We start from the raw sequence: 19,119 nt of genomic DNA, 5'->3' as shown, positions 1-19,119 counted from the left end.
AAAGCTGTTTTGAGACAATGTCTGTTGTGAAAAGCGCTATAGAAATAAACTTGACTTGACTTGACTTGACTTGACTTGACTTGACTTGACTTGACACAGTTTTCTTGTCAGTGTTTCTGGAAAAAAGTGTTGGGACACCTGACTATCCCGGCCATATGTGTCCAAAAACCATTTTTCCCTATATAGTGTATGCATCCGAAGTACCTGATTTTTTTTTTCACCCTGAGCTAGATTTGTTTATTGACCCAAATCTTTATAAAAGGTCACAATTTTGAATATCTACAGCTCCTGGTTTGGTTCACTTTCTTCATTTGAGTCCATAAACCTCCTTGTTCTTCCTCTTTTCCTCCTTCCTGGTGGCTCCATCCTTAGCATTCTCCTACTGATATACCCCATGTCCCTCCTCTGCACATGTCCAAACCATCTCAATCACACCTCCCTCACCTTGTCTCCAAAACATTCTACATGCGCTGTCCCTTTAATAAACTCATTTCTAATCCTGGTCCAGAAGTGGCAATGTGGTGTGGGATTTTAACTCCTTTGCACCAAAGTCCAGTGTCTTAACCACTAAGCTTCCACCTTTGCCATTGGCTTGTACATTAGAAGTAAAAATAGAGACCAATTTATACATTCATATTTGCAATCTATTTATTTCTGTAAATCTGCTTTGGGACAGTGTTAAAATATAAACATTATTAAAAGTGCTTTAAGCAAAATTAAAATAAATGTAACAGAATAAATGTATAAAAAATATTTTATAAATAATAGTACATTTAGCATGATTTGTAAGTAAAAGAAATAAAATGTAGCAAATTGTAGCAGTAAATAATTAATAAATAATAAAAAATACTAATGCAATCATGAAATACCTTGAATATTGTTAAAATGCAACAAATTGTAATGAAATACAACAAATATATTTATTAATAATAATAAGAAATAAAAAGTATACTAATAATTCAACCAAATAATTAATTAAAGAAAAAAATAAAAACAAAAAATTATTACTATTATATTTATATATATATATATATATATATATATATATATATATATATATATATATATATATATATATATATATATATATACATAAAACCCAGCCATTATGTATGCACAAGCCAGTGTTTTCTTAGTGCCGGTCCCAAGCCCGGGTAAATGGGGAGGGTTGCGTTAGGAAGGGCATCCAGTGTAAAACATGTGCCAAATCAAATATGCGGATCACAAATGAGAATTTTATACCGGATCGGTCGAGGCCCGGGTTAACAACGACCGCCACAGGTATCGTTAGCCGACAGGGTACCGGTGGAAATTGGGCTACTGTTGGCCGAAGGAGAGGAGGAAGACATCTACCGAGACGGCAGGGAAAGAGAGAGTGGAGGTTCGGGTTGGTACGTTAAATGTTGGTACTATGACGGGTAAAGGGAGAGAGGTAGCTGATATGATGGAGAGGAGAAAGGTTGATATGCTGTGTGTTTAGGATTTATATACAGTGAGGAAAATAAGTATTTGAACACCCTGCTTTTTTGCAAGTTCTCCCACTTAGAAATCATGGAGGAGTCTGAAATTGTCATCGTAGGTGCATGTCCACTGTGAGAGACATAATCTAAAAAAAAATCCAGAAATCACAATGTATGATTTTTAAACTATTTATTTGTATGATACAGCTGCAAATAAGTATTTGAACACCTGAGAAAGTTAATGTTAATATTTGGTACAGTAGCCTTTGTTTGCAATTACAGAGGTCAAACGTTTCCTGTAGTTTTTCACCAGGTTTGCACACACTGCAGGAGGGATTTTGGCCCACTCCTCCACACAGATCTTCTCTAGATCAGTCAGGTTTCTGACCTGTCACTGAGAAACACGGAGTTTGAGCTCCCTCCAAAGATTCTCTATTGGGTTTAGGTCTAGAGACTGGCTAGGCCACGCCAGAACCTTGATATGCTTCTTACAGAGCCACTCCTTGGTTATCCTGGCTGTGTGCTTCGGGTCATTGTCATGTTGGAAGACCCAGCCTCGACCCATCTTCAATGCTCTAACTGAGGGAAGGAGGTTGTTCCCCAAAATCTCGCAATACATGGCCCCGGTCATCCTCTTCTTAATACAGTGCAGTCGCCCTGTCCCATGTGCAGAAAAACACCCCCAAAGCATGATGCTACCACCCCCATGCTTCACAGTAGGGATGGTGTTCTTGGGATGGTACTCATCATTCTTCTTCCTCCAAACACGTTTAGTGCAATTATGACTCAAAAGTTCTATTTTGGTCTCATCTGACCACATGACTTTTTCCCATGACTCCTCTGGATCATCCAAATGGTCTTTGGCAAACTTAAGACGTGCCTGGACATGTGCTGGTTTAAGCAGGGGAACCTTCCGTGCCATGCATGATTTCAAACCATGACATCTTAGTGTATTACCAACAGTAACCTTGGAAACGGTGGTCCCAGCTCTTTTCAGGTCATTGACCAGCTCCTCCCGTGTAGTTCTGGGCTGATTTCTTACCTTCCTTAGAATCATTGAGACTTACATGGAGCCCCAGTCCAAAGGGAGATTGACAGTCATGTTTAGCTTCTTCTATTTTCTAATAATTGCTCCAACAGTGGACCTTTTTTCACCAAGCTGCTTGGCAATTTCCCCGTAGCCCTTTTCAGCCTTGTGGAGGTGTACAATTTTGTCTCTAGTGTCTTTGGACAGCTCTTTGGTCTTGGCCATGTTAGTAGTTGGATTCTTACTGATTGTATGGGGTGGACAGGTGTCTTTATGCAGCTAACGACCTCAAACAGGTGCATCTAATTTAGATAATAAATGTAGTGGAGGTGGAAATTTTAAAGGCAGACTAACAGGTCGTTGAGGGTCAGAATTCTAGCTGATAGACAGGTGTTCAAAAACTTATTTGCAGCTGTATCATACAAATAAATAGTGTAAAAATCATATATTGTGATTTCTGGATTTTTTTTTTAGATTATGTCTCTCACAGTGGACATGCACCTACGATGACAATTTCAGACCCCTCCATGATTTCTAAGTGGGAGAACTTGCAAAATAGCAGGGTGTTTAAATACTTATTTTCCTCACTGTGTATATATATATATATATATATATATATATATATATATATATATATATATATATATATATATATATATAATATTATAATATTATAATATTATAATAAATTTGGGTAAAGCGAGGAGACCTACAGTAGCTATAAGTTGTGACCTGGGCTGAAAGTCAAACACTTGCTCAGATGCGTCACTGCCCCGATCTCATTTGTCTGGCGTGTGAAGCTGCATTACTCAGATTACTTGGAACGGCGTGTATTTGGATCGAAACGTGGCTTGGAGATTTTGCCCGCGTCTTTCTTGGCATCACATCTCAAACCTCCCTCCTTTTGTTCAGGCTTCAAGGGCGAGAAGGATTACTGGAAAAGTGGACGCACCATCTGCGTGAAGACGCACGAGAGCGGCAAGCGGGACATCGAGATGTACGACTCGGCCGTCTTGCTGATCAGAAACCCGTACCGCTCTCTCACGGCCGAGTTCAACCGCAAATGTGCCGGACATCTCGGCTACGCTTCGGACCAGCACTGGAAGAGCAAAGGTATCGCTGTCATGGCAAATTCTTTCAACGTTTTATTGTTCAGTTCTGGGTTTTGCTTTCTCAGAGGGTCCCAATAGGGTCCAGGAAAAAAGTTATATTGTTACGTCCCAGTAGATGTCCGTTTGTGTGGGGTTTTTTTTTTCTCTCTCTCTATTGGTTCTCCTTTCTGTCATTCTCTTAAGGTTCCTCCCCGTTTGGACTGCTATTGGCTGGGGAAGTACAATTGTATTAATACGTAATTTTTTTTCAGTAGTAACAACTAATACATTTTCTTTATTGATTATGGAAGGAGTCTCCAGTCAGCACTTGGTATCCATTTATGCTTTGAGGTATTTCCATTTTTGCTTCAAGTGGAAGTGGAAATATCTAAAAGCTTGTGGGATCTACAATAACTTAAGTTCTAATTACTACACAATTTACAGACCAAAGTATTGGGACACCAGCCATCGCTATTTCGAAAATCTAGTGGAACATCTTCCCAGAAGAGTGGAGGTTTTTATAAGAGAAAATGGAGAGATGTGGAATTGGATGTTAAAAGAAATGGTCAGGTGTCCACAAACGTTTATCTCTTCAGTGTATAACTGTTGAATGGACATATACAGTAGGTCGTACTTTTTTAGCCCTTTATAGTTACAATTATTAATTCATCACTAATTGATTTGCAAAAACAGTAAAATTCTCAGTGGGTTTTGATTCTTACGTCTTGCCTCGATCGATCTCAGTAATGTGAAAGGGATACTTTACACACGTCTGAGATGAAGAACGATTAACCAGATATTTGTCTCCATGTTTGTGCAGAATGGCCCGAGTTTGTCGGCAGTTACGCCTCCTGGTGGGCGTCTCACGTCCTGGACTGGCTTCGGTTTGGCCGAAAGCTCCTGGTGCTTCATTATGAAGAGCTGCAGGAATCTTTGGTGCCCAAGCTTCGCTCAGTTATCTCCTTCCTCAACGTCAGCACCAGTGAGGAACGCCTCCTGTGCGCCGAAACCAACAAGGACGGCCATTTCAAGCGCTCCGGAGCTCGCCGGCCCACCTTTGACCCCTTCACCCCGGACATGAGAAAGCTGATTGACAGTTATATCAAGGTGGTGGATCAGGCGCTCAGACAGAACAACCACAGCGGCCTGCCTGAGGAGTACATCCCGAGATGATAAGGGTTATTTCATCAGTGCCGTTAAGTTTTTCCCTTCAACTAAGGGAAGTGAAGGGCTTTATTCAGGAGAAATATCGGTTCTGGTTTTGGAGCTCGGTCCGATTTATTTATTTTTTTCAGTTTAACTCAGCAGAACTCGGTCACGCTTCAGGTTGCCGTGCAGTTTTATTAAAGATTCAGTCTCATCAGATTCCGACTAACATCCATAGGAAGAGCGTCGAGTGTTAGTCCAGGAGGAAGCGGATGTCGATAACATGTATAGCATTTTTTACAGGTTTCATTTAATACATTTTGCTTAGTCTCCGAAATGTTTTCAGTGTAATTATGTCCTTTTTTCAATAAAATAGTGATTAAAAAGTGATGTCAACTGACTACATTCATCTATTCTACAAAAAAAAAGGATCAGATTTATTACACTGATACTAAATCGAATGAGTGTGTTCCTTGTGTTTTTATGCAACAAACTTGATTAAAGAAAAACACTAAAGAACTGAACAGTGAATGAATTGAAGAGAGTTCTGTAGACAGATGACGTGGAGGTGAAAGATTATTGGTTTGGGGTTGTTTTGGAGCAGTGAAGGTTCTGGAAAGTGAACCAACATGGCTCCCGTTCCACTCTTCAACACCATGCAGTTCCGTCTGGACTCTGGCTCATCAGGACCGACTTCACCGTACAACAAGACGATGAGCAGAAGTTCTGTAAGTGTTATTTAGAGAACAAACTTCTTCTTTCAGCTGCTCCCATTAGGGGTCGCCACAGTGGATCATTTGTCTCCATACCACCCTGTCCTCTACATCTGCCTCTTTCACACCAACTACCTGCATGTCTTCCCTCATAAACCCATCCATAAACCTCCTCCTTGGCCTTCCTCTTTTCCTCCTTCCTGGTGGCTCCATCCTCAGCATTTTTCTACCAATAAACCCCATGTCCCTCCTCTGCACATGTCCAAACCATCTTAATCTCTCCTCCCTCACCTTGTCTCCAAAACATCCTACATGCGCTGTCCCTCTAATAAACTCATTTCTAATCCTGTCCACCGTCTTCACTCCCAACAAAAACCTCAACATCTTCAGCTCTGCTACCTCCAGCTTCACCTTCTGACTTTTACTCTGTCTCTAATCCATACAACATCTCAGGTCTCACCACAGTCCTATAAACTTTCCCTTTTACTCTCACAGATACTCTTCTATCACAAATCACTCCTGCTATCACTCTTCTCCACCCACTCCACCCTGCCTGCACTCTTTTCTTCACTTCTCTAACACACTCTCCATTACTTTACATATTTAGAGAACAAACAGTGGAATGATATTAATCATGGAACGACCTGCCCAGTCACCGCACCTAAATCCTTTTGAACTGCTCTGGGATGAACTGGATCACAAGAAAGGAATCTCCAATCTCTGATTGTTTTTGGAGAAATTAACTGTCTGGATGCTGAGAGTGTGTAAAGTGTGTAAATGCTAAGAGAGGATTTTTCATTTAAAATTAAATGGACCATCTGAACATTTATAGATTTGTTTTGGTCAAAGTCAATTTTTATCGCGTTTACCGATTTACCGTTTACCGTTTTTACACATTACCGAGTTTGTTGCATAGAAATGAAAGGAACATGCACATGTATCATACCATACAACCAAACCATAAAAGATTTTTCTACAGGCTCTGAATGAGTAGAAGACTTAATTATGGACCTAAAGACCTTCACTGAAGATCTGACGTGACCCCGTTGATGTGTGCTGCTGATACAGGCGGAGCACACCTATACAACTGGTAGGTCAAAATGTGTTTTTTTACCAAACTGTTCCCACAAATTTGGAGGTACACAAATGTGTAGGACGTCTTTGGATGTGGTGGCATAAATGTTTTCCCTTTATTTGAACCTGGAGACCCAAAACCTTTCCAGCATGACAAAGCCCCTGTGCACAAAGCAGCTTCAAAGCTTCAAAGCTATTGAACATCATGAATGTGAACAGTAACTGCACTTCAGGCTTCTTATGCTTCCTCACCTACATCAGTACCTGACTTTAACACCCTTGTGGCTGAATGAATCTTCACAAATCTCCAAACTCTAGTGGAACATCATCCCAGAAGAGTAGAGATTATTATGCCAGCAAATGGGGACTACATGTGGAACAGGATGTTCTAAATGCACAAATCTAATGGTGAAGTTTCCACAAACGTTCGTCTATATAGCATATGAGACAACAGCAGTGGTCACTCCACAGCCACAGGAAACCAACTACAAGCCATACAAGTGACTTGTTAAGCATCAGTGTGTACACAAGGCTTTCCAACGCCGCTTTTACAAACACAAGGTGTCAACTGATATGAGAAGTTTAGCCATCATCCAGTCAGCTCTCAGGAACAGGGAGTCAAGAACAGGATTGTTCTGTCATGCACAACACAAACCAGTACAAACAGAGCAAAACCAACAAGATGGCTTGTCTTTGCTACACAAACATCCCAAAGGACCCGCATGTTAATTCAACCTACTTACTGAAACCTTTTCAAACATGATCTGGGCTGCTCTAATAAACAGACTGGTGCTAGCATCCACTGCTAATCCTCGCTAAGCAGATAAGCGCGATGACGCTCCGATCCAGATGTGTCTAAATGTCACGTTAGGTAGCACAGCTGCATGGACTGGAAAACAGGTCCGGTGTGAGATTATAGATTAATAGATTGCAGAATCTCTAGTGACGTGTGAAGAAAAATGTGTGGAAATGGAAACAAGGTAAGGGAGATGTTTGGACAAACCCTGATGGTTTTATATTTTACACAGTTTTATAATACTATAAAAATAAATATAAATAATATTATTTTGGACAGTTATGACTTTTTATATAATTCCAATACTATTTGTACAGAGGTCCTAAGAGGCCATGCATTATAAAAAAAACGAATTTCTTGTTTTCTAATGATCATGACTTAATGAGCATGAACATGCTCTTATGCCGAATACACAGAAAAATTCAATCATGATCTCGTGGGAACAATCATTATGTTGAGATCACGAAAAAATTAAGTTGTGATCACCAGAAAACAAGAAATAAAGAAAAATAAAATAAATGTCAATAAATGTTTCTTTTTATATATATATATATATAGTATATAAAATACATGGCCTCCTAGGGCTTCCATATATTTGCCTTTTGAACCAATTTTATAATTTTATAAATGCGTTGCATGGAACTTTTCTTCACCCCTACCTAATTATTATTATTATTATTTTTAATAACACCTGATCGAGCCAGGTTGCCTATGCCTATTTTTGTATTTTTTTATTACAACAATAAAATCTATTTTTTTTATTATTCATTCATTCATTCATTTTCTCCCGCTCATCCGTAATTCGGGTCGCGGGGGCAGCAGTCTAAGCAGACCCCCGCCTTCGACTGCTGCCCAATCCTCACAGCACCGTCCCTTACGGTCCCTCCTGCAGGTGGTGAGCCCACGGGAAGTTTTTTTATTATCCTAAACACTATTATGATTTCTATGGTAACCACATGTAATTTCTTCCATTACAGAAAAGTGTTCAGATTTACGCTTTTCCACTTCTAAGTAAAAATGTGACCATTATTTGTATTATTTACTATATATATATATATATATATATATATATATATATATATATATATATATATATATATATACATACATATATATATATATATATATATATATATATATATATATATATATATATATATATATATATATATATATATATATATATATATATATATTCTTAAGGGGCTTGTGTAGCAGTGCTCCATGAAACAGTGAAAACCATGGTTTCATGAATAAAAAAAAATAATTACATGCGGTTATTTAATTAATTAAACTTCCAAATGTTTATACTTTTTGTAATTTCATCAAAACAACACCATTGTCAATCATCCTGTAATATTTTGTGAGAGTAAGTTTACCTAATAATCTGTCCATTTATATCTCTGTACTGTATGTCTGTCTGTCTGGGTTTCTCTCCACATCTGTTTTTCTCTCCACTCCATGTATTTGGTTCCACATGGACCACAAAATTACTATATATGGTAAACACCAAGAACCATAAAGATGGATTTGGACTGTAATTAATAAAAAAAACATTTCTATATGATGAAACTTCTTTTTCTAACAATGATGGAACTATTAGGAATGGACATTTGGTGTCTAGGATGAGGAGTTCCCTAAATCTTAAGTCTTAAAGAGGTCTTTCCTCACCACTGTCACATAAATGTATGAATTTATGAACATAAATTTATTAATAGATTTCAAACACAACATTGAGACGAAGTCCATTGTTAAAATTCATTTATTCCTCACTTAAAACTATTAGCGATGATTATACAAAGGAGTGTATAGTCACAGTTCACAGAGGTTGCTTGGAATGATGGTTTATTCCTGTACCGTACACTGTTACTCTTTAGCATGCAGATTAGTTCCCTCAATAAACTACAAAAGAATGATGATCGCTTCAGTGTCGTCATTTTTCTCCGAATGTGACTGTTGAGCTTCATGCATGAAAAAGCCTGTAACAGATTAATCTACTTCCCATGCTGATGCTGAAGAAGAGTGTGTGTGTGTGTGTGTGTGTGTGTGTGTGTGTGTGTGTGTGTGTGTGTGTGTGTGTGTGTGTGTGTGTGTATATCCACATGCATGGCAGTGCCTTTTTTATTGGACAAGCCCAATCCCATTTCATTCCCATCATTCATAATGCCATTCTATAAACTCAATTTTTCACTTCACTTCCCCGCATCATGGACAGAATGTGTGGTTTTGGTAACTACAGATGTTTTTAGATGTTTGGTAGAGATGAAATATCTGAAGGAGTTGAACGAAATAATAAATCAGCCATTATTGCAAATACTGGAACCAATACAAAGGAAAATCGCTTCTATGTGATAGCTTCTTCTAGAATGAGAAAAAAACAGGTCTATAATCTAAAGCTTGAAGAGACTAGAGACTCATCTAGAGAGACTGACGCACCCAAAAGCCATGCCTTGCCTTGTCTACTGAAACTGGCACACCTAGAGGACACCTCACCTCCACCAAGAATGACACATCCAGAGGCCACACCTAATCCACAAAGACTGGCACAGACAGAGGCCATGCCTAGTCAACCAAGACTGGCACACCCAGAGGTCACACCTTGTCCACAGAGAATGGTACACCCAGAAAGCACACATTTTTACCAAGACTAGCACACCCAAAGGCCACGTCTATTTTAAATTAACTGCACACCAAGAGGCAACGTATAGTTTACAGAGACTGCACACCAAGAGGCAACGTATAGTCTGAAGTGACTAGCTCACCCAGAGGCCACACCTAGACCGTCAAGACTGGCACACCCAGAGGCCACCCCTAGTCTACAGAGACTGGCACACCTAGAGGTCAAGCTTTGTTTAATGAAACCAACACACCCTGAGGCCACCCCTTGTCTACAGAGACTGGCACACCCTGAGGCTAAGCCTTGTCTACTGAGATTGGCACATCCAGAGGCCAAGCCTAGTCTCCAGAGACTGGCACCCCCAGAGGCCAAGCCCTGTCTACTGACTGGCACACCCAGAAGCCACCCCTAGTCTACAGATACTGGCACACCCGGAGGCCAAGCCTAGTCTACTGAGACTGGCAACACAAATGCCAAGCCTTGTCTACTGACTGGCACACCCAGAGGCCACGCCTCCTCCACAAAAACTAACACACCCAAAGGCCTTACTTCCAAATTGTTACAAACACGCAGAGGTCATATGCCATCTCCACCGAAACGGAGACATTCAGAGGCCACACTTCCTCAACTGGCACATCTACTTTAACTTACATATCCACAGGCCACACCTCATCCACCGAGATGGACAAATCCACAGGCCACACCCCCTCAACCGAAACTTAATCAAAGCCTCATCTGGAATTCATCTAGAATAAATTTGCATGATGGATTAAAATCCACAAAATAACATTATATAATATAATAAATATAATAATAGTCATAAAGGAATAAAACTCTAGCCTCCCAATCCCTAATATTAATACCACTACATTTCTATGAACTGTCATGTACATGCGAAACTTCCTGTTTATTTAGGAATTCCTAAGGCTTCCTACGGCTGCTTGCTTCCAAAAAACCCCCCAAAATCTTTCTTTCGTTGAAGCACTCAGCGTCTACAGTAAAGCAGAAGTGTCCCTAATTGCTTTTCCATGTTTTCCTCCCTTCAGAGAGGTGAGGTGTACACACTGAGCTATCTAGCTGCTTAATCCCCAGCACAACCTTCCACTCAGCTGGTGAGCCTCGCACGGTGCTTCTCAAAAACCATTTTTACCTCATTTTTCGGCTCTGGTGTTGGATTTCATTAGAGACTATTCAGCTGAGAAATTGTCTCTTGATTCATCTGAAATTGTTTGTGATGTGATTATGGCTCTTAGCTTCATGAAGACTGACAGAAAGCAAATCAAATGCTTTTCACCTCTTGGGCTTAGGTGCAGTTCTGCACATTACAATAAGCTGATAAATAAATCAATAAATAAGATAAGAAATAGGCGACAAATCCATAAAAACTCACCAACAAATAAATCAAGGACTACATCAATATATATACATGAAAATTTCATTCAATGGACACCTGAGACAAGATCAAGTCAGCATGTAGAATCATCATGGGGAATTTGACATATATTTAGCGTATGCTTAATGCGCACACACACACAAACACACACTTGTATTTGACTATTTGACATACAATAGTGCCATTGTGTCTGTAGGTGCAATCCGTAATGCAAGTCATGTTCTGTCCCGCTGCCCTCCCAGATGGCAGACATGATACCTCTCTAGCAAGTCCGATTCCCTAAGGTGCTCTTAGCACAGCATACGCTCCGGCTCAGATGCTGTCACTGACGTGCCCTATCAGCAATGAGTGGCGCCGAACAGATGGTTACTGCATATTATAATCGCTCCCTCTGTGACCACACACGGGCTTGATGAGCATGTTGATGTTACCAAGCACTGAATTACTGTCGATTAGAGGTCATAGGATATTTATCACACAAGTACCAAAATGCATTCACTTTGCCGGTGTTTTGAAAATGATGATGAATAGAGATACGTTATATGAGAAGTATTGGAACTTTGTTTGCAAGAAAGTACTTTATTTATCTATGTTTACACATGATTACCTTCAAAACAGTCCCCTTGCACAGCAATACAGCACCCCCAGCGCTCCTGCCACCTCTGCAATGTGTCCTGAAAGTCTTCTTTTTTAAGCTCTTTAAGCTGATCAAGCAGATCTCCAGATCGGTGATTTAAGCTGGAACTTCATCTTTGGGAAGAGGGCGAAGTCCACAGGAGCCAAATCTGGCCAGTAGAGTGGGTGCTGAAGTGATATTGTGTGGATTGTTTGCCGACGAACATCATGCACGAGTTGCTGAATGGTTTTGAGAGTCGAGCTCGTCGAAGGTCTTCCCGATCTCTCTTTGTCTTCCAGTGATGTTCTTCCGCTTTTAAAGTCTGACGTCTCTGCAGATTTGCCCGGTTTCAGGCAGTGTTTTACGTTTGCTCTTTGTTCTAAATCGCAGGCGTGGTAGCGCACGTGGTCAGAATAGCACTGGTTACACCGTTAGTCTCAAAACCTTTTAAAACCACCTCGTATAAAGTTCTTCCTCAAACTGTTACCAAAAACACACAATTGTATAATTTCACTTTACTTGCTAACAATAATCATTGAAAGCTCAGAAAATATTACAATAAATACATGAATATATAATATAATTAATATAAAACGATACATACAAGTAGCATTAAAAGGTTTAATTGGTTAGAAGCTCAAAATAAATATATAGGTCTATGAGAGTGTATGTTGCTAGCACACTAAACTGCTAAACAAAGTTAATATATAGCCTAGCGCATAGCATACACCGATCAGGCATAACATTACCCAGCTAACAGGAAACATTCCTACAACTTTCCCTAACGAGCCTTAAAAGTTGTCTGAATGTAAATCAAAACGTTTTCAAAACAATGTTTATGGAACGTTTTTATAACATTATTAGTTGGTAAAGCATGATCTCCTAATGTTGGTAAAAAACGTTCTTATAACAATGTTTTGGGAAGGTCCTTATGAGTTATTTATACCTGATGATTGATCAATGATAATATCGAAAGTTGTCAACCAAGGCACATATCTGGTTTCGGTGATCTGATCACAAAATATTTTAGATCATGTCACAATAATGTATGTATAATAAGGGGTTAATGAGCACTTTGATGTGATTAACCGATCGGTCTGCATACCCACTGTCATTCCTCTCCATCCCTCAAAATCAACTGACATGACGGTAAAAGGTCTGAGGACCGAACCCATGTTTCATGTGGTGCATTCAGAGATTTTTGTTCACTTGAATCGCCAGTGGTGTGAATTGTGCAGTGATAAAGTGTTTTACGTGTTGACACAATCTTTTGCGATGTCCTAACAACCGGGATTAGCGCACAACATGCTAACGTCCGCTAATGCCCGATTCACGATTTGATGCAATTGAATGGATTAATAGAGCCTATTTATATGTCAGTATCGGGATCGCAGATCACATGGACAGGGTACTTTTTACTGTGTGTGGATGAACGATAGCCACCACTGGAGATCTTTTTTCAACCCAGGAAAAAAAAAAATATATAAAAAATATTTTATATATATATATATATATATATATATATATATATATATATATATATATATATATATATATATATATATATATATATATATATATATGGATATATATATAAAATATAATGTATAATAATGGTAACTGTTGGTAACGGATGATCCGCTGTGGTGCCCCCTAATGGGAGAAGCCGAAAGAAGAAGAAGAAGAAGAAGAAGAAGAAGTAGAAGAAGAAGTAGAAGTAGAAGTAGAAGAAGAAGAAGAAGAAGTAGAAGAAGAAGAAGAATGGTAACTGTTGCATGGCAAATAAACTGTTACATCGCAAATATAGAAACATTTGTATTTGTTGCTGAAGAAAAGATGCAAGTTTCAGTTTAGTTATTCTTTTGACTGTATGTTAATTTATTTGTTATGCCTACAATAATGTTTCATCATTTCAATATTTGTATGTTGTTTCTTCTTCTTCTCTCCGCTTCTCCCATTAGGGGGCGCCACAGCGGATCATCTGTCTCCATACCCCTCTTTCCTCTACATCTGCCTCTTTCACACCAACTTCCTGCATGTCTTCCCTCACCACATCCTCCTTGATCTTCCTCTTTTCCTCCTTCCTGGTGTCTCCATCCTCAGCATTCTCCTACTGATATACCCCATGTCCCTCCTCTGCACATGTTGTTTATCTGTTTGTATTATTTTAACAACTAAATTTTTCTGAATTTTAGCTTGTTCTGAATACCAGTACATTTTAAGGAATTTCTAACAACTTATAGGTGATGCAAATTTGACTTAAACGTTTTTACTGTATTTCTTTTACAAGCAACATTTTAAATATAGGCTTTTCTTTTTATTACCCAGAAATTAAATGTAAAGTTCCTACTGTTGGTTGGGACGTCATAAAGTTGGAAGGTCATTTTGGCCTTGTGAAGCATCTTACCCTATCTTACCATGTGGCAAAATATCACTGAGAGGAAAAATATCTAAAATAATTTGGCCTATAGAGCAATTTGACTGTTTTTCAGGTGACTGCTATACAAAGTGTTCTTGAATATTTCTATTGTAAAACATTTGCAATCTACCTATTGAATCTTGTGTGATTTAATATTTGTAATTCTCAATGCACAGATCCTAAATAACTTAAGGGTTAAATTTTATGGAATATTCACACTAATTATTTAATTAAGTCCCTAATGTTTATTTTACAGATGGAACATTAAGAGACTGTGCATGGACCACAACATTGCTAGTTTTCTGTCACCGACTAAAGTTCTAGTTTAATATTAAAGGGTTCTAAAGTTGCTATTATGTATATTTCACAAATAACATGAAATGCCATCTGCATATCAATACGCCATCGTCTCTCTATATTCATTTCTTTTTTACTTGGAAAATGTCCAACTTTAAGAATTCAAATATATGAAACAAAACTTTGTGAAGTTCTAAATGAAGGTTTCTAAAATGTATATTAATACCATATCTGTGTAAAGCTGCTTTGAGATGATGTTCATTGTTAAAATTGCAATACAAATAAAAATGAATTGAATTGAATGAAATTAATAAAGTTATTAATAAAATGTTATTTTGTTAATAGATCGTTGCAGGGATGTTGCACCAACTTTAAAAAATGCTCTGTAACATTAAAGTAACTGGACATTTGAATGTTTTTCAAAACAATGTATTTTTGATAATAAAAAAAACCAGCATTCCGGCAACGTTAAGCAAACTCGACATTTTCACGTTTTTTGAACATTTAAAATCACCATTACGACAACCAAAAGAGAATGTAAGAAACATTTTCTCAGAAAATAAAATTGTTTCTCTGGGTATGACCACCTGCCTAACATTGTGTTCGTCACCATTTTGCTGCCGAAACAGTTATGACTCTTCGAGCATCAACACCATTAACAATGTGAGCTACAGGAGCTCGTCTGTTTGATCGGACCACCTGGACCAGCCTTCGCTCTACACGTGCATCAGTGATCCTTGGCCGCACGTGACCCTGTCGCCGGTTCAACCACTGTTCCTTCCTTGGAGCACTTTTGATAGATACTGACCACTGCAGACCAGGAACATCCTACAAGAGCTGCAGTTTTGGAGACGCGCCGACCCAGACGTCTAGACATCACAATTTGTCGCTCAAATCCTTACGTTTACCCATTTTTCCTGATTTTAATATATTAATTTTAGGACAAAATGTTCACTTGCTGCCTAATAAATAAATCCACCCACTAACAGGTGCGATGATGAAGAGATCATCAGTGTTCTTCACTTCACCAGTCATAACACATCTTATTACATAACATATCTTATTATCACAACCTACGTTCAATACGAGTCAAATACTCAAGTACTGTTCAAATCAGATACTCAAAGAGTTTAAGTCTTATTGTAATTGGTGACTTTGAAAATGTAAAGGAGTCAAAGAACAAATGACTGAAAAAGAAAATGGGGAAAGACAAAAGGGAATAAGTCAAAATCTAATTATCCCTTGGAATTAATTCACTTTGTGAATGAACCAATGAGAAAATGTTTAAATGAGTCATTTCTTATGGCTTAGAAACCCCACACTTCTTCTCCACCCACACTATTGCCAAGCCACCATTTCCCATCTTTAATTCTTCTATTTTTGAGATTCAACTCCATCGTCTTACCCTATTTGCTATAAGTGCATGTAAACCCTTTGCACTCAACTCATGGACGGATATCTTTTTGATTAGCCCTGTTCACAAGTTCATGACTCTGTATAATCTCCGAGCTTTACTGTAATGCGCTGCATGATCACTGTGTTTAGAAACCAATAAAACCTTATTGTACTATAACCCGAGATTTATGGTGGCCTTGGGGGCAAACAACAGACAACAGTGAATGCCAAGTGTCCCAAAATACAGCATTATTTCCGGATTGTTACAAGACTTGGAAAGAAAAAAAAATCCTATGGTTGAAAGTTTTTTTTTTTTTTAAGTAATATTTATTTATTATTATTGTATTATATTATAATGGTATATATTGCAAATGTGTGGTTGAAAAAAAAGGTTTAAAAAAGTGTTGGTTTTCATGTAAACATTTCAGTTTTATCATTCATAAAAAATGCAAGAGAGCAGACTCACGACTCTTATCGCTATCATTTAATTTTAAGGTACTTGGCACATGCTCTTATCTAAAGTGGCTTTACAAAAGTGCAAACCTGAGAATAGCATCTGTTTATAATCATGTTGGGAGTTGGGAGTAAAGCACATTTGGAACATGTAGGTCTTAATATTCTACTGAAATACAGCTGATTGAGGTGTACAAGTAGCAGGGTCCCTTTTACCCTGAGAAATAGAGGGATCAGTGGTAGAGGATGAAGGGGTCAGTAGATCAGTGGGGTAGTGAAGCAGTGGTAAAGGATAGAGGGATCAGTGGTAGAAAATGGAGGGTTTAGTAGATCAGTGGATCAGTGGTGGAGGATGAAGGGATTTGTAGATCAGTGGTGAAGGATGGAGGGGTTAGTAGATCAGTGGTGAAGGATGGAGGGGTTAGTAGATCAGTGGTGGAGGATGGAGGGATTAGTAGATCAGTGGTGAAGGATGGAGGGGTTAGTAGATCAGTGGTGAAGGATGGAGGGGTTAGTAGATCAGTGGTGGAGGATAGAGGGATTAGTAGAACAGTGGAGCAGTGGTGGAGGATGAATGGATTAGTAGATCAGTGGTGAAGCATGGAGGGGTTAGTAGATCAGTGGTGAAGGATGGAGGGGTTAGTAGATCAGTGGTGGAGGATAGAGGGATTAGTAGATCAGTGGTGGAGGATGGAGGGATTAGTAGATCAGTGGAGCAGTGGTGGAGGATAAAGGGATTAGTAGATCAGTGGAGCAGTGGTGGAGGATGAATGGATTAGTAGATCAGTGGTGAAGGATGGAGGGGTTAGTAGATCAGTGGTGGAGGATAAAGGGGTTAGTATATCAGTGGTGGAGGATGGAGGGATTAGTAGATCAGTGGAGCAGTGGTGGAAGATGGAGGGAATAGTAGCTCAGTGGTGGAGGATGGAGGGATTAGAAGATCAGTGGAGCAGTGGTGGAGGATAAAGGGATTAGTAGATCAGTGGAGCAGTGGTGGAGGATGAAGTAATTATTAGATCAGTGGAGAAGTGGTGGAGGATGGAGGGATTAGTAGATCAGGGGTGCAGTGATAGATGATGGAGGGATGAGTGGAGGAGTGGTAGAGGATGGAGGGATGAGTGGAGCAGTGGTAGAGGATGGAGAGATTAGTAGATAAGGGGTGCAGTGGTAGATGATGGAGGGATCAGTGGAGCAGTGATGGAGAATGGAGGAATTAGTAGATCAGTGGAGCAGTGGTAGAGGATGGAGGGATCAGTGGAGCAGTGGTAGAGGATGGAGGGATTAGTAGATTGGGGTGCAGTGGTAGAGGATGGAGGTATCAGTGGAGCAGTGGTAGAGGATGGAGGGATTAGTAGATTGGGGTGCAGTGGTAGAGGATGGAGGTATCAGTGGAGCAGTGGTAAAGGAAACATGAATGAATGGGGTGAGATAAATGCAGTGAGGTTGAGCAGTGCAGTGAACAATTAAATGACTGCCTGTGGGTCACTTTCAGTGTGAATAGCTATAAAAACTGCTCTATAAGAACTTCAGAAACATTAACACCATCACAGCACCCTGGTAGGAAGCATCACATCTGGTGCTAAATAACATCACTGATATTAGAGCAGCACCAAGGCAAAGTTCTTTAGAAGGTGGTGCGATCAGCTGAGCGTACCCTCCACACTGAACTCCCTGACCTGCAGTCTATCTACAGCAGATGGTGTGGGACCAAGTCCAGGAAGATAATGAATAACCTCAGCCATCCAACCAATGGATTCCTCTCTTAGAAAAGCTGCCTGAAGGCCAACACAGAAAGAATAAAGAGGAGTGTTTTCCTTCAGGTAATTCAAGCTTTTGACTAGAACACCAAGTATTGCACAACACCCACTTTCAATGCAAGCAAATACCACACACTACTATACATCCTGCACACTGATGCATGAAATATTGTTCCTGCCTTTAGGGATATAAAAATGCTGCTTACTTATATAGCAAAAGGTATTTTTATTGTACATTTTTTATCCTAGTGTCAGTTAAATTAAACGTTTGTTGTGCTCTTCAATTTTTATGCTTTATCCTTGTATCTTGTATCAGTTAAGGATATACATAAACATTTTACTGCATTGCACTTTGTACAATTGTCCATGTCGCAAAAAATATTTTTACACAATTATTTTGTATATAGAGCAATTTGAGACACTCAGAAAGCAGAACATATCATTTAATTTAATTTAATTTCATTTCATTTCATTTAATTTCATTTTATTTCAGAAAGAAAGAAAGAAAGAAAGAAAGAAAGAAAGAAAGAAAGAAAGAAAGAAAGATTCTTTCTGTCCAGTTTGCTAGGAAGCTCAGGCTCAGCCATGATAGTTAAGGGCCTTACTCAAGGGCCCAACAGGGAAACACCCAAACTTTGGAACACCAACCTTCTGATCAGTAACCCAGAGCCTGAAAGCCACTCTCATGAAGAGTTTTACACTTGATTCTCCATCAGTGACTAGTTGATGACCTCAGTAATGATGGAATTGTAATGATGAATGGACATTTGTTGTCTCCCAGATGAGGATGGGTTCCTTTTTGAGTCTGGTTCCTCTCAAGATTTCTTCCTCATAAAGTCTCAGAAGGTTTTCCTTCATCACTGTA

The 19,119-nt window shown here is 39.1% G+C and overlaps 1 protein-coding gene across 1 annotated transcript in view; it reads left to right on the top strand.

The window, feature by feature from the left end:
• The window catches only part of wscd1a (WSC domain containing 1a), a 36,997-nt gene extending 31,887 nt beyond the window's left edge, over window positions 1-5,110 (top strand). The window contains exons 8-9 of the mRNA XM_083547977.1: window positions 3,400-3,600; window positions 4,399-5,110. Coding sequence (XP_083404103.1) covers window positions 3,400-3,600; window positions 4,399-4,751 — 554 coding nt within the window. The 3' untranslated portion in view covers window positions 4,752-5,110. The remainder of the gene's footprint in view (window positions 1-3,399; window positions 3,601-4,398) is intronic.
• The last annotated feature ends 14,009 nt before the right edge of the window (window positions 5,111-19,119 follow it).

Source organism: Silurus aristotelis, assembly GCF_946808225.1.
Source record: "Silurus aristotelis genome assembly, chromosome: 8".
Taxonomy (NCBI): domain Eukaryota; kingdom Metazoa; phylum Chordata; class Actinopteri; order Siluriformes; family Siluridae; genus Silurus; species Silurus aristotelis.
This window is presented reverse-complemented; position numbering and strand designations above follow the sequence as displayed.